The sequence below is a fragment of the Oncorhynchus mykiss genome, chromosome 19, assembly GCF_013265735.2.
Source record: "Oncorhynchus mykiss isolate Arlee chromosome 19, USDA_OmykA_1.1, whole genome shotgun sequence".
Classification (NCBI taxonomy): Eukaryota; Metazoa; Chordata; class Actinopteri; order Salmoniformes; family Salmonidae; genus Oncorhynchus; species Oncorhynchus mykiss.
The window spans coordinates 50,013,790-50,030,669 of record NC_048583.1 but is presented as its reverse complement, the minus strand read 5'-3'; the positions used below and the strand labels follow the sequence as shown (position 1 = coordinate 50,030,669).

The 16,880-nt window shown below is 43.6% G+C and overlaps 1 protein-coding gene across 1 annotated transcript in view; it reads right to left on the bottom strand.

Annotated features, from left to right (window-relative positions):
• Positions 1-6,160: 6,160 nt before the first annotated feature.
• Positions 6,161-16,880, bottom strand: part of LOC110498067 (peroxidasin) — a 96,806-nt gene continuing 86,086 nt past the window's right edge. The window contains exons 22-23 of the mRNA XM_036955011.1: positions 11,935-12,048; positions 6,161-8,834 (exon numbers count right to left, since the gene is read on the bottom strand). Coding sequence (XP_036810906.1) covers positions 8,661-8,834; positions 11,935-12,048 — 288 coding nt within the window. The 3' untranslated portion in view covers positions 6,161-8,660. The remainder of the gene's footprint in view (positions 8,835-11,934; positions 12,049-16,880) is intronic.

The window sequence follows — 16,880 nt, the reverse complement described above, 5'->3', positions numbered from 1 at the left end:
GTCTCTGAACAGACCTCAAAATAGCTGTGCAGCAACGCTCCCCATCCAACCTGACAGAGCTTGAGAGGATCTGCAGAGAAGAATGGGAGAAAGTCCTCAAATACAGGTGTGTTAAGCTTGTAGTGTCATACCCAAGGAGACTCAAGGCTGTAATCGCTGCCAAAGGCACTTCAACAATGTTCTAAGTAAAGGGTCTGAATACTTATGTAAGGGTTTTGAATACTTCCCGAATGCACTGTATATGTACAGTACCAGTCAAAAGTTTGGACTCACCTACCCATTCCAGGGTTCCAATAATAGTGAAGACATCAAAACTATGAAATAACACATATGGAATCATGTAGTAACCAAAAAAGTGTGAATCAAATCAAAATAGATTTTAGATTCTTCAAAGTGGTCACCCTTTGCCTTGATGACAGCTTTGCACACTATTGGCACTATCGGATGTTCTCTCGATATATGTGTCACCATTTGGACCACCTTCCTGTCCTGCTAAGCACTCAAAATGTAACACATACTTTTGTGTGTCAGGCAAAATGTATGGTGTAACAAGTACATTATTTTCTTTAGGAATGTACAGAAGTAAAAGTAAAAGTTGTCAAAAATGTAAGTAGTAAAGTACAAATACCCCAAATAACTACTTCAGTAGTAATTTAAAGTATTTTTTACTTAAGTACTTTACATCTGTAGCACTTAACTCATTAATTAGGAATGAGGGCAAAGACCAACGGCCTGAGAAACCTGGAGCAGTGTGTAATTGAAATACGGTGAGTGTGTGTGTGTGTTACCTTTTCCAGGCAACAGTGGCCAACCATAAATCAGCCCGCCTGACCCTCGGAGTGATGTCATCTCCTGAAGAAGTGTTTTTCTAGTCTGCAGAATCCATCCCTGGGAGCAATCTTAAAATGGGACGCACGCACACAAACACCGGCTAATCTCGGGCCTGATCTTCGCCCTTTGTTATCATATCAGTATGAGAGCAAACTGAGAAAGCCAACAGGGGAGTATAGAAAACAAGTGGGAGAGGATCGGATACAATATTTATTGACTCTTGTGATATTGCAGAGTTTGACAGCCAGGGGTTGGTGACACAAGATCCAGTTTCATTACTGGTCTACTGGCGCACACCAACAGAAAGAATAGACTGTGTAATACATTTTATTTTGAGTGTTTGATACCTGACAACCCGACAACACTATCCTCCTGACAGGGGATCTGGCTTGGCCTGTGAAGGGAAATGTGTTTACATATCAACTGAATTCCCACTGTAAAAGCTTCACACAGGTTTGAGACAACTGAGACATTTCCAAACCACTTTGGCACTCTCATCCTTTCTCCAATTCTCACACCTCAAAAAACAACATTTCCCACAAACAGTCTATTCTCCTTTATCAACCCAGGATCTCACATTCCTCCAGATTGTGGATGAGAGGGTGTACTGCAGTCTGCTGCTGCAGAAGGGATTGGTCTGTCTCTGTTTTTTTATAGGTTCTCTCCCTCTCCGGCTGGGCCTATTAGGGCCATTTCAGGCCTAGGAGAGGAGAGCTTATTAGGAGCTCTGCCTGGCAGGCAGGCAGGAGATTATTACTGGCACAGTCTGAGCCCTGTTGGAGGAATGCAGGGCAAGTCAGTCACAGTCACTCCTCAGACAAGATTAGCTTTGTTTTTAACGACAACAATTACTTCATGTACCCCTCCCTCCCCCTCTCCCTCCTCCCACCACCACCACTAGCCCCCCCCCCCCTCCCCCAGCTCTATCGCTCAGTGGAAGATTGTATCTAATGTCAGAACACTCCCCGTGTTCGAAAACTGACCTGTTTTTGCAGTTAGGTTAACAGGATATATTCTGTTTAGGCAATTAGGATTAATAGACTACGGAAAGAAAGTTGGCATTTGCATAGGGCTGAAAATCCTGAGGGAGGAAGGGGGAATGGGTCAGATGTAGCACTCTCTCTGGGTTCAAGTTTCGGCCGTAAATCTAATTACTGTAACCGACATTGGGAGTGACAAAAAATCTGGAAATGTAATCAAGGCCTGAACTGGAAAAAGGAATGTATGTTGCCATATAATGCTAACAAGAGCTCCTCTCCCCCGAGTCTCGTCTAGTCCGCTTTCTGTGCCAAATCAGATCTAATGACATTCTCCCTCAGAATATTAAACCAACATAGTTACTGTACATACAGTACACACTAAAAAGGGTTTCGTGCCATTTTGGAAAACAATAAAAGGCTACAGCTGGATGACAACCAATCAAAGGCCCTGGTGCTTTGAAGCTAACAGCAGGATCCAGAGTTCTTCTCCCTTTCATCACCTGGCATAGAGAATGAGACTGACGTTCCTGGGGAGAGAGGGAGGGTGGGAAGAAAACTCCCACCTTGGTCAGGCAATACAGAAACCCGGTCTTCCAAATTAAATTCCAGGTCCTGATTAAGAAAGTAGAGTCGAGGCTGTGTAGAGCCAGAGCTGTGCAGCTGCAGGCTGTGTAGGGTATGGGAGATGTGTTTGTCTGTAGGTCTGTCTGTCTGCTTCACACCATCTGGCTATGTCTGGGGAAAGGCCTGGAACACCTACAGCACTTCTTCGCTTACATAATCTCACCCTGTCCCAAAGTCAACATTGGGGCTTAGCTCAGCGCTAAGTGGCCAGGAGAGAGGCTTCAGTGCGTGCAGGGACTAGGACTATGGGAGATACCGGAAAGAGTAAACTATGAAGGGATATGGGAGAGAGAGACCACATGCTGGTGATTCCCCCAACATGCCCTCTAGGAGGCCTCCTATCTGAGGACCCAGTGGTTGGTATCCATTCATGCTCCACCCAGAGGTAGAGCGGGATCTACGTCCCTCACCAGAGCCGCCACCGCAGAGAAATGCCCACCCAGACCCTCCCCTATAGGTTCAGGTTTTGCGGTCGGACAGTACCTTTGGGGGGGTACTGTCACGCCCTGACCTTGGAGATCCCTTTTATGTCTCTATTTTTGTTTGGTCAGGGCGTGAGTTGTGGTGTTCATTTCTATGTTTTGTGTTTCTATGATTTTCTATCTCTATGTTTTGGCCGGGTATGGTTCTCAATCAGGGACAGCTGTCTGTCGTTGTCTCTGATTGGGAACCATACATACGGAACCAAAAAGGTACCCTTTTTCCCACTTGTGGGAAGGTGACTTTCTTCATGGCACTTAGCCTTAAGCTTCACGGTTTTATATTGTAGTGTGTATTGTTTTGTTCGGCGTCTTTTCTTAATTTAAAGAAGATGTACGCTCACCACGTTGTACCTTGGTCCGCTCCTTTCATCAGCCGTGACAGTCTGGTCAAAAGAGTATGAATTTGTTGCCACCTGTAGCATTGAATGCAAGCGAAGCCAGCGAGCATTCGGCCTCCCTTGATAAACAAATTACATAGAATAATAGCCAATCTGCGTTGAGCTAAACTGAGCGAACTCAACTGTGAACGGTCCTGGCGCACCAAAAATTTGTGTCATTGATAGCCAGTTTGGATTTGGCTTCACATCAATCACATCAAAAGCCAAACGTAATTGACAGAAAAAAACGGAATAGTTTATTCTCATTGTGTTGTCGTCCTTGGGTGGCTAGCTAGCTAGCTAAAATTGTCCCTTTCCTAAATTAGCCTTGGATGGAGATTGGGATTTGGTCTTGTGGTTTTACTTAATTATACGTTCAGGTCAATGATTACAACGGCGATTCTGAGCATTCAAACAATAAATCCATACATTGTGCCCCTTACCTGAGAGGATGGAAGTTCAACATGTAGCTAGATGTAGTGGGCTAATGTTAACTAGCTGGCTCATTGTTGTCCATGAAAGGAAGTTAGGCTAGCGAGCAAACATTTTAGCCAGGTAGCCTAGGACAACAAAAACTAAAAGTGTGTACCGTATGACAGAGTCATAGACCGTTTCGGCAACATGAAAGAGAGGAGGATGGCATTGGTGTAGTGTGAGTCAACTTGCACGAACGCACGCACACACACACACACACACACACACAGAAATCAGTGCCATTATCAGCCACATCATATTTAGCTTAGGTTGATTGGATTAAATTGTTTTTGGTATCTTTTAGTTGTCACTGTATTAGAGTAAGCATAGGTGATTTTATGATGTTGAAACTTTCACAATCAATTTTGCTGAAATGATGCTGGAATAGTGGAGTTTTTCTTTGTGACTTACGGTAACCCTCCATGGTTCTAAATCAATAGTTGTTTAGTAGTCCAAAAATGTTGGAAACATTAACTTGCTTGACCATGCTGTAGGTCATGTAACTGTTTGTTACATGCAATATGCTTTGTGTTGTGGACAAAACCGGACAATATGCTTTGTGTTGTGGACAAAACCGGACAATATGCTTTGTGTTGTGGACAAAACCGGACAATATGCTTTGTGTTGTGGACAAAACCGGACAATATGCTTTGTGTTGTGGACAAAACCGGACAATATGCTTTGTGTTGTGGACAAAACCGGACAATATGCTTTGTGTTGTGGACAAAACCGGACAATATGCTTTGTGTTGTGGACAAAACCGGACAATATGCTTTGTGTTGTGGACAAAACCGGACAATATGCTTTGTGAACTTCAGCGTCTCTGGTTTTGTGATGAAACACAGGTGTGGTTGAATTTATTCTGCCACTGTGTCTTCTTATTGTCTCTGCCTTGGGCCTATATATCACAGTGGCAAAGGCATATGGACTGACAGGTTATAGAGCAAACAACGCAATTATCACAACACATATTTTTCCTGGCTTCCCCACTGATTTTACTCACGCACCACTAATGGTGGGACTTCTGAGGATGTCTATGGAGTGGTTGGTCCCATGTTGTCATGGCGATAATGGCTTTTCCTGACTGGGAAGAGGAGGCCTTTTATCTGGCCCGCCACTGGAAACCTCAAGTCCACCTCCAGTTTAATTCCCTCCATCTCTCTGACTTTGAGAGGAGCTTCCACCGGAAGGAGGACAAGGTTCAGGACCTCCTCTGAGAAGATACCAAAAATAGACAGAAGGAATAAAGAATGGAGAGAGAGATAGAGATGGATGATCGGAGAAGGAGAGAGAGAGAAATTCAGAGACAGACAGAAAAAGAGACCACCTGGTTCAGACAGGCCTCAGAGAAAAGACAGGAGTGGACATCAGGCAGACTGCTTTGTGTCAAGACAAGCTTATTTCAACACAACTCTGTCATGGTTCAGACACAATCCAGACACAATGTTTGGGATAGCTTTGTAAAAGCCTAGATAAATCATTGCATCAGACATCCTACTTCAAAATAAATGTACTTTTTAAGAGAACACTGGTTGAAAAGATCATAACAACATTCAAGAGCACCGATGGGAAAATGATGATCTATGGACAATGTTACTAATGTTTGATGATCAATGGAGGAGAAGTCATTCAGTAAACAACAGCTGCCTCCTGTTTGGTTAAAGGAGCTTTCTGATGCTTGTTGGTCTGTTTACAACACTCATGGTACGTCATGAAAACAGAACATCTGTGCACCAGACAAATGCAGAGAGAACAATTGACAAACTATGATGAGGATGTGATGAAATCTATAATTACATCAGGTTTCAAAAGGGATTGTTAGCTCCGACAAAGGAACATCTCTAGAACTTATACTATTACAGGTTATAACTAGGGTCTGGAGTTTTTCCTGGTCAGGTCACATGATGAGGAACAACTATTGGCCCTCCAGATGAGGTAACCAAAGACATTGGTGGTTCCCAAACCATAACAATTCTAGAGACTAATTAACTAGAGAGAAATAAAAACACAGCCATTCTCTAACCAGTAATATAGTTATATTTAACCCCACAGTGCCACAACACGGACACTCACAGACAGACAGACAGATCTCCCGTAGGTACACAGGGGATAGGGTTTCCACTACAACAGGTATTCATCAAACATGACTCTCGTGTTCTTAATTCACGTCTAAAAGCCTAATTACAACTGACTAGGAATGGCTACATAGTACAGTACAGGATGGATGGCATTGGGCAAAGACTGGATCGGGCCTTAAGACATGTAACTCTATCATCAATCTTCTTTACACGAGGCAGTATTGTACATGTTTACCCATAATGCCACTGTTTGGGAACATATCTACAGAGAGTAGCAGCACCCACCAGGGAAATAACAGAAACAAACATGGCGGTTGTACTTCAAATGTGGCCTATTTTTTATTATTGTTGAGAGGCTTACATTACAGTGCAAACAATTCTTTGGCAACCTTACAATACAATTGTCAGATAGGTATCCACTTTGACCACTCACTTTGGGACAGTGTAGGTAAAGCATGTTCAGTCTTGCAGAGCAGTGCATTCTGGTGACAGTGGGGGGTTTGGGGAACAAAGGGGAGACCAGTAACATGAAGGTTAGAATGAAAATTTAAAAAACGACGAAAGGTACTCATTACAACATGGCTGAAGATGACATGACAACCAGCGATGCAGAGGAAGTGAGGTCACAGTGCAATGGGAGCCAAACCTGGGGTTGCATGCATATACAGACGCAGACACACGCACACACGCACACACACACACACACACACACACACACACACACACACACACACACACACACACACACACACACATACACACACACACACACACACACACACACACACACACACACACACACACACACAGAAGCAGGAGTAAAAGCCAAGGTACTACAGAGGAAAGTAGAGGGAGGAGAAAGGAAGGGTCTACAATACATAATGCAGCATGTATTCCATGTGGTATGATACCAATGTGCCAACATTGCTATTGAGCTCCACCACAACTACATGATTGCCTTGACATTCTTGGAGAAACCCCAAACCCCAACAGCATACTGTACATACTTGTATCTGATTAATGGGCCTGTGTGTGTGTGTGTGTGTGTGTGTGTGTGTGTGTGTGTGTGTGTGTGTGTGTGTGTGTGTGTGTGTGTGTGTGTGTCCGTCAATGGGAAACACTCTGTTGGCTGATTTGTAACAGTAGGGAGCCTCCAGAAAATAAAGCAGCACCAGATATTTGATTGACACCATGTCCCATTCCACCCTCCCCTCCCATCTGGCTTGCATTAGAGAGGAATGGGGTTCAGAGAGGTAGACGTCTGCGCTTCACACACCCGGCCAAATGATGTCACCTCACCTCCATATCCATCGTCTCCTAGGAACCTAAGAGATGAGAGCCAGGCAAGGTTTCTCACCTGCATTAAAACTACAGAGACCTGGTGATCGGTCACACACACACAACTCTCCAGCACACAGAGGAGAATAGTTACATCATATGGGCTGAGTGCTTGGGAAGGAGGAAAGGAATGCATGTGAGTGATTGTCCTTCAGTAAACTGGAGCTGAGAAGCTGTGGGTTTGGTTATGAGAGCACAAGATAGTTAGGGAGGTATGGCTGCAGTCCTTTAATGTCTATGTGTGAGTATGGGCTAATGCTGGAGAGAGGGGTAGACGGGACACTAGGGGTAGGACAGAGTACTGCTGTGGTAGGTTAACAGTAGGCACTGAAAGAGGGGGCGAACACTGAAAACGTTGGGACAAAAATGACTACATCTCTACAGTGGTAACAAATGGCCTTTCACTGCTTTAACAACATGGAGTGTGAAAAAGCATTACACCTTGAGAGAAAAAATGTATTATGCCTTCTAGTAAAGAGCGGTTGAGCCAAATAGGAACATCTCCCCTTCCAACCCAACCCCAAGCCCCAACTCCAACCAACACCCCTCAAGTTTGTAAAAGTTTGACATTGCCTTGAGGAGAGGAGATAACATATCTAAATACCAGATGTTATTTAGTTCACCAACAGTTGCCATTGAAGACAGATGTGATAACAAGGTAAAAATCAGTAGACATCTTTGAATTGTAAAAGTTTTTTTTGTAGGGCTTCACATTATCTTCATATGTTAGCAGGTGATACAAAAGGAAAAATACATATTCATAATATGATATAAAGCACCATAAACATTTTGAAAAGCAGAAGTAATTTAGTACATAAAATGTCTCGTGATTTTTTTAAAGAACAAAAGGCACATAATGAGTGTATATTTGTTGCTTTGCATATTGTAGAAAATAATAATAATAATACTTAGAATGGTTGTATTTAGTGACTAAATTGTTAAGACAAAGGGGAAAATTAGCACCAGTTTTTCGGCATCTCTAACCTGAGAAAGCGTTTTGAGACAACATGGCCGACCCATGGTCGATCTAATGGCTGCAGTGCCATTTCCACCTCTCACAACAAATTTGTTTCAGCCACTTTGTGGGGCCTTCAAATGCAGTGGTGAGGTAACACTTCAGATCAGAGACCTCTATCTGAGGCCCTGTATGGGAGGCCCCTGAGTGAGGAAGGGGGGTTTTCCATCTGTCCATCCATCCAAATATTCATCCATCCATTCATCCTTCCAGAAGGAAGCAGATCGATAGTGACTGCTCTCCTGTTGCCAGTGGATTTGAAACCAAGCCTCAGGCAGTTTGTTGGCCATGGGGACATGACAATCAAAATAACAAAATAATACAAATTCTGATTTTTCTAAAAACAATTTAAAAAACGAGGCAATTGGGTGCAGGTGGATGTTAGGTAAGCGCACCGTCAGGGTCTCTCCTTCTGTGTGTGTAGGTGTGTGTCAGACACTAGGGCACGGGGCCCCTGAGGGTTATACGTGATGAGGGCTACCCAGCGCCTGGCTCCCTGTCTGGGTCTGGCTGTTACTGGCTGCTCCCTCTCCTTGGTTGAGACACATGGGGCAGCACAATCCTTTCAGCTTCACAGGCTCCTGGCACTCCACCATCGGAGGACACGACTCCATGAAGCACGTCACCTGGGCATCCTGGAGGGAGGGAGGGAGTGGGGGGGGGGGGGGAGAAAGACAGAAAGAGAGAGAGGGGGTCGTCAGGTTTGGCATGAGAAACATTGCTCTCTGCCAGCAGTTGGAAAAGTGAGACTGGAGATTCATGAAGATAAAGAGGTGAAAAGAATCAGTCAAGCTGAAAAGTGACACACTGTACATGGGTCTGCGTTGCCAGGGGGTTGGCACTGCATTGCCAGGAGGTTGGTACTGCGATGCCAGGAGGTTGGTACTGCGATGCCAGGGGGTTGGTACTGCTGTGCAGGAGGTTAGTACTGCGGTGCCAGCAGGTTGGTAATGCGGTGCCAGGGGGTTGGTACTGCGATGCCAGGGGGTTGGTACTGCTGTGCAGGAGGTTAGTACTGCGGTGCCAGCAGGTTGGTAATGCGGTGCCAGGGGGTTGGTACTGCGATGCCAGGAGGTTGGTACTGCGATGCCAGGGGGTTGGTACTGCTGTGCAGGAGGTTAGTGCTGCAGTGCCAGGAGGATGGTACTGCGTTGCCAGGAGGATGGTACTGCGTTGCCAGGAGGTTGGTACTGCGGTGCCAGGAGGTTGGTACTGCGGTGCCAGCAGGTTGGTACTGCGGTGCCAGCAGGTTGGTAATGCGGTGCCAGGGGGTTGGTACTGCTGTGCAGGAGGTTAGTACTGCAGTGCCAGGAAATTAATACTGCGGTGACAGGATGTTAGTACTACGGTGCCAGGAGGTTGGTACTGTGGTGCCAAAAGGTTAGTACTGCGGTGCCAGGAGGTTGGCACAATGGTGCCAGCAGGTTGGTAATGCGGTGCCAGGAAGTTAGTACTGTCAAATAGTACAAGGGTGTAATGCTGGCCATGGCGCCAGAACAGGGAAGAATGGGACAGGACAGATGGGTCCTGGCACTGGCATGGTGCTGAGTGGAGTAGTGATGGCATGCCAATGGCTCTGTCAATCTGATCATCTAGCCTGCCTCCAGGCAGTGTGGAAAGGTGTGGAAAGAGCCCGCTAATGGCAAACAGGTCTGATAAGCTGGGTGTGAATGTGAGAAGTGAATATACTGTACACTTTGCACTGTGTGCGTGTTGAGGAGACGGTGGTGAATAGACTGTGGTTGTGCAAGTCTGTGTGTGGTCTGTACATGTGTGTGTGATCTGTATGGACATGTACATAAAGTTAGTAGAGGCACAAGCTTCATGTAGTCATTGCGTGCTAGGAATATGGGACCAAATCCTTAACTTTTGACTACTTTAATACACATACAGTTGAAGTCGGAAGTTTACATACACCTTAGCCAAATCCATTTAAAGTCAGTTTTTCACAATTCCTGACATTTAATCCTAGTAAAAACTTTATTTTAAGAATGTGAAATGTCAGAATAATAGTAGAGAGAATGATTTATTTCAGCTTTTATTCTTTCATCACAATCCCAGTGGGTCAGAAGTTTACATACAATCAATTAGTATTTGGTAGCAATGCCTTTAAATTGTTTAACTTGGGTCAAACGTTTCAGGTAGCCTTCCACAAGCTTTCCACAATAAGTTGGGTGAATTTTGGCCCATTCCTCCTGACAGAGCTGGTGTAACTGAGTCAGGTTTGTAAGCCTCCTTGCTTGCACACGCTTTTTCAGTTCAGCCCACATTTTCTATAGGGTTGAGGTCAGGGCTTTGTGATGGCTATTCCAATACCTTGACTTTGTTGTCCTTAAGCCATTTTACAACTTTGGAAGTATGCTTGGGGTCATTGTCCATTTGGAAGACCCATTTGCGACCAAGCTTTAACTGATGTCTTGAGATGTTGCTTCAATATATCCATATAATTTTCCTACCTAATGATGCCATCTATTTTGTGAAGTGCATCAGTCCCTCCTGCAGCAAAGCACCCCCACAACATGATGCTGCCACCCCAATGCTTCACGGTTGGGTTGGTGTTCTTCGGCTTTGCAAGCCTCCCCCTTTTTCCTCCAAACATAACGATGGTCATTATGGCTAAACAGTTCTATTTTCTTTTCATCAGGTCAGACGACATTTCTCCAAAAAGTACGATCTTTGTCCCCATGTGCAGTTGCAAACCGCAGTCTGGCTTTTTTATGGCGGTTTTGGAGCAGTGGCTTCTTCCTTGCTGAGCGGCCTTTCAAGTTATGTCGATATAGGACTCGTTTAACTGTGGATATAGATACTTTTGTACCTGTTTCCTCCAGCATCTTCAAAAGGTCCTTTGCTGTTGTTCTGGGATTGATTTGCACTTTTCGCACCAAAGTACATTCATCTCTGGGAGACAGAACGCGTCTCCTTCCTGAGTGGTATGACGGCTGCGTGGTCCCATCGTGTTTATACTTGTGTACTATTGTTTGTACAGATGAACTCGGTACCTTCAGGATTTGGAAATTGCTCCCAAGGATGAACCAGACTTGTGTAGGTCTACAATTTTGTTTCTGAGGACTTGGCTGATTTCTTATGATTTTCCCATGAGTCAAGCAAAGAGGCACTGAGTTTGAAGTTAGGCCTTGAAACATCCACAGGTACACCACATAATTAACTCAAATTATATCAATTAGCCTATCAGAAGCTTCTAAAGCCATGACATCCTTTTCTGGAATTTTTCCAAGCTGTTTAAAGGCACAGTCAACTTAGTGTTTGTAAACTTCTGACCCACTGGAATTGTGAAATAATCTGTCTGTAAACAATTGTTGGAAAAATGACTTGTGTCATGCACAAAGAAGATGTCCTAACCAACTTGCCAAAACTATAGTTTGTTAACAAGAAATTTGTGGAGTGGTTGAAAAACTAGTTTTAATGACTCCAACCTAAGTGTATGTAAACTTCCGACTTCAACTGTACATGTATAAGTGAATTTGTCCAAATACTTATCACACTTTCAAATGGGGGGACTAGATACATTAAGTGATTTCATTTCTAAATGGGTTAAACAGATTCTGTATTAAAAAACCCTTTCTGTACTTTCGCTTCATATGAAACATTTTGGATCTCAAATCTAAATTGCTGGAGTATAGAGCCGAATTAAAAGTTACAGCTTCACTATGCAAATAAATACGTAGGGGAGTGTATGCATGTGTGTGGAGTGGGGGGAGGGGAGGGGGTACATACTCTGCACTCGCAAGTGGAGCAGGGATCCTTCTTCCACCTTTCTCCGTCCGATCGCTCACGACCCTCCGTATCAGTGCAGTCTGTCTTACTCAGACGAGCTTCAAGTCTTTTAATCTGCAGACAGACAGGAGGGGTTAATGAAGGCTAAGGAAAGGAGGTAGCACCCCCCCTGCTAACTAAAGCCCAGAGCAACACACAAAACTAAAGCCCAGAGCAACCCCCAACCCCCCCCCCCCCCCCCCCCCAGCACGTACACACACACACCCACAGCCAAACATCTTTCCTGTAATGCGAGTCACGCGAACAAGCTGGACCCGGGGCAGTTTTATTTAACCATCCACTTACAATAAATTGCCCCCCTTCAAAGACTCAGCACACAGAGGGGCCAAGGGCAGGGAACAGGGCCCAGTCTATTTAAATCATCTGTACCACTTACAACTTAAAGTGGAACTGACAGTGTTTTAGCAACATGAAATCTTATAAAAATCTGTTCATATAAACCCCCAGGAAAAAATATGACGCCATTTTCTGATGCTTAGATATGGTCATTTTCACATTTTCATACTTTCATAGAATATTTGGGAATGACATACAGTAACACATTTGTGAAAATTATATAGCGATACGTGTATAGTGGGAAAGCGTCAGTGTGTGCGTTTGGACAACGAATAGACACTGCAGTAAATAAAACGTATCGTCTCGATCAAACCTACAGCGTCGTTGTGCAAAATGGTACGCAGCATCATCTGGATATGTGTGCAACAAAAGTTCAACATTCACCTTCTGCTATCATTTCTGTCAAACCGCCTACGCATACGATTTGATGCATACGTTTGATACACCCAACGTATGCACCACACAGAACGCACAACAACTGCCTCTGTAACGCAATGCTGCAAGGCACATGCAGAGTTCCATTGGAAATGAACTTACTTCTGGTGTACCAAAGCGCAACAACGCTCTCGGTGTGATCAAGGCATAATAAAAATGTGTATGTTTGTGTACAACTCTACGCAGACCGGTGCACATTAGCCAATAAGAGCTGATATGCAAATAAGTAATTTGCCACACGGGTCGGCCGTCATTCACGTTGAACTGGACTGTGTGTTTACAGACAGTAGCAACAGCGTGACTTTAGACCAATAGAACACATTCGCCAAAAGTCACAAAATATACCTGAATGGATTTCTGCGAATACGTAAATACCAAGTGAGTCCACTTACATTTAGGAACTTTACAGTCCTATTGATCCAACAACCATGAACAGGTGTCTTTCCCTCCTTAAGATCAACAACTAATGTTGGCCAGAGAAAGATGAGCTAAAATCTAACGAGGGAACAGTAGACAAACACTCTCAAACTTTTTCAGCTTGTAGTTGACCATCAGAATTGCGCTGATAAACGATGGGGAATAGTAGCCCACTCGCCCTTCTGCAGCTCGCCTGCCAATGCATGCTTGTCTCAACCCGCGTTTTGACAATTGAATGAGAACTGCCTGCCCGTCCACCCATTGAATTGATGCCAAATACATTTGATTGACAACTAAGAAATATGCATGCTAACTGTGGGTCAAGTTCAGCATAGCTAGCTAGCTAGCAAAGCGATCCACATTCCTTGCTTGATAACCAAATGACACCTGAATCTATAGCTGTAGCCACACAAAAAAAAAACACGATATGAGGGTAAAAATTTGGCCACTCGTCCAATGACATGGCATCCTCCCAGCAGCTAAGTTAACTAATGTTTGGGTCCGTGTTTTTGGCTAAATAAATAGCTACATGAATAGATACGCTAGTCTATTAGCCATGTAATGACAGACTTGTGATCATTGCCCTTGCTAGTTTGATTGTATTGACATTCCCAGCCTTAGTTACATTCGTCTGTTTTTGTCCAAAATAAAGAGTAATTGAAACTGAAACAGTGCATCCTGAGTGGGTAGAGGAAGCAAACAATGTACCAGGCCAGCTGTAATTTATAACCTGAAAGCAGGAACTACCAAGAAATGTATTGGTGAATTATTTTAATCATGCATCGAACTGCATCCCTCTATTCGGCCAACAATGGAATTTGGAGTAAAAAATGAAGCATTTTTTAATTTTTTAATTTTTTTTATTTTACCTTTATTTAACCAGGTAGGCAAGTTGAGAACAAGTTCTCATTTACAATTGTGACCTGGCCAAGATAAAGCAAAGCAGTTCGACAGATACAACGACACAGAGTTACACATGGAGTAAAACAAACATACAGTCAATAATACAGTATAAACAAGTCTATATACAATGTGAGCAAATGAGGTGAGAAGGGAGGTAAAGGCAAAAAAGGCCATGGTGGCAAGGTAAATACGATATAGCAAGTAAAACACTGGAATGGTAGTTTTGCAATGGAAGAATGTGCAAAGTAGAAATAAAAATAATGGGGTGCAAAGGAGCAAAATAAATAAATAAATTAAATACAGTTGGGAAAGAGGTAGTTGTTTGGGCTAAATTATAGGTGGGCTATGTACAGGTGCAGTAATCTGTGAGCTGCTCTGACAGTTGGTGCTTAAAGCTAGTGAGGGAGATAAGTGTTTCCAGTTTCAGAGATTTTTGTAGTTCGTTCCAGTCATTGGCAGCAGAGAACTGGAAAGAGAGGCGGCCAAAGAAAGAATTGGTTTTGGGGGTGACTAGAGAGATATACCTGCTGGAGCGTGTGCTACAGGTGGGAGATGCTATGGTGACCAGCGAGCTGAGATAAGGGGGGACTTTACCTAGCAGGGTCTTGTAGATGACATGGAGCCAGTGGGTTTGGCGACGAGTATGAAGCGAGGGCCAGCCAACGAGAGCGTACAGGTCGCAATGGTGGGTAGTATATGGGGCTTTTGGTGACAAAACGGATTGCACTGTGATAGACTGCATCCAATTTGTTGAGTAGGGTATTGGAGGCTATTTTGTAAATGACATCGCCAAAGTCGAGGATTGGTAGGATGGTCAGTTTTACAAGGGTATGTTTGACAGCATGAGTGAAGGATGCTTTGTTGCGAAATAGGAAGCCAATTCTAGATTTAACTTTGGATTGGAGATGTTTGATATGGGTCTGGAAGGAGAGTTTACAGTCTAACCAGACACCTAAGTATTTGTAGTTGTCCACGTATTCTAAGTCAGAGCCGTCCAGAGTAGTGATGTTGGACAGGCGGGTAGGTGCAGGTAGCGATCGGTTGAAGAGCATGCATTTAGTTTTACTTGTATTTAAGAGCAATTGGAGGCCACGGAAGGAGAGTTGTATGGCATTGAAGCTTGCCTGGAGGGTTGTTAACCTGTTAGAGCTCTAGGGGCGCTATTTCATTTTTGGATAAAAAACGTTCCTGTTTTAAGCGCGATATTTTGTCATGAAAAGATGCTCGACTATGCATATAGTTTTGGAAAGAAAACACTCTGAAGTTTCAGAATCTGCAAAGATTTTGTCTGTAAGTGCCCCAGAACTCATTCTACAGGCGAAACCAAGATGATGCATCACCCAGGAATTAGCAGAATTTCTGAAGCTCTGTTTTCCATTCTCTCCTTATATGGCTGTGATTGCGCAACGAATGAGCCTACACTTTCTGACGTTCGCCCAAGGTCTTAGCAGCATTGTGACGTATTTGTAGGCATATCATTGGAAGATTGACCATAAGAGACTACATTTTCCAAGTGTCCGCCTGGTGTCCTGCGTCGAATTCGGTGCGCAATTGCCAGCTGCTTCTACTTTACCATTTGATTCAGGGGAGAAAGCATGTGTCCAAGAACGATGTATCAATGAAGAGATATGTGAAAAACACCTTGATGATTGATTCTAAACAACGTTTGCCATGTTTTCAGTCGATATTATGGAGTTAATTTGGAAAAAAGTTCGCGTTTTGAGGACTGAATTTTGGGATTTTTTTTGGTAGCCAAATGTGATGTATAAAACGGAGCTATTTCTAATACACAAGGAATCTTTTTGGAAAAACTGAGCATCTGCTATCTAACTGAGAGTATCCTCATTGAAAACATCAGAAGTTCTTCAAAGGTAAATGATTTTATTTGAAGGCTTTTATGTTTTTGTTAATGTTGCGTGCTGGATGCTAACGCTAATGCTAACGCTAAATGCTAACGCGAAATGCTAACGCTAGCTAGCTACTTTTACACAAATGATTGTTTTCCTATGGTTGAGAAGCATATTTTGAAAATCTGAGATGACAGTGTTGTTTACAAAAGGCTAAGCTTGAGAGATGGCATATTTATTTCATTTCATTTGCGATTTTCATAAATAGTTAACGTTGTGTTATGCTAATGAGCTTGCTGATAGATTTACACAATCCTGGATACAGGGGTTTTTTCATAGCTAAACGTGACGCAGAAAACGGAGCGATTTGTCCTAAACAAATAATCTTTCAGGAAAAACTGAACATTTGCTATCTGAGAGTCTCCTCATTGAAAACATCTGAAGTTCTTCAAAGGTAAATGATTTTATTTGAATGCTTTTCTGTTTTTTTGTGTAAATGTTGCCAGCTGAATGCTAATGCTAAATGCTACGTTAGCCATCAATACTGTTACACAAATGCTTGTTTTGCAATGGTTGAGAAGCATATTTTGAAAATCTGAGATGACAGTGTTGTTAACAAAAGGCTAAGCTTGAGAGCTAGCATATTTATTTCATTTCATTTGCGATTTTCATGAATAGTTAACGTTGCGTTATGGTAATGAGCTTGAGTCTGTATTCACGATCCCGGATCCGGGATGGGGAGATCAGAAAGGTTAACACAGTGTCCAAAGAAGGGCCGGAAGTATACAGAATGGTGTCGTCTGCGTAGAGGTGGATCAGAGACTCACCAGCAGCAAGAGCGACCTCATTGATGTATACAGAGAAGAGAGTCGGTCCAAGAATTGAACCCTGTGGCACCCCCATAGAGACTGCCAGAGGTCCGGACAACAGACCCTCCGATTTGACACA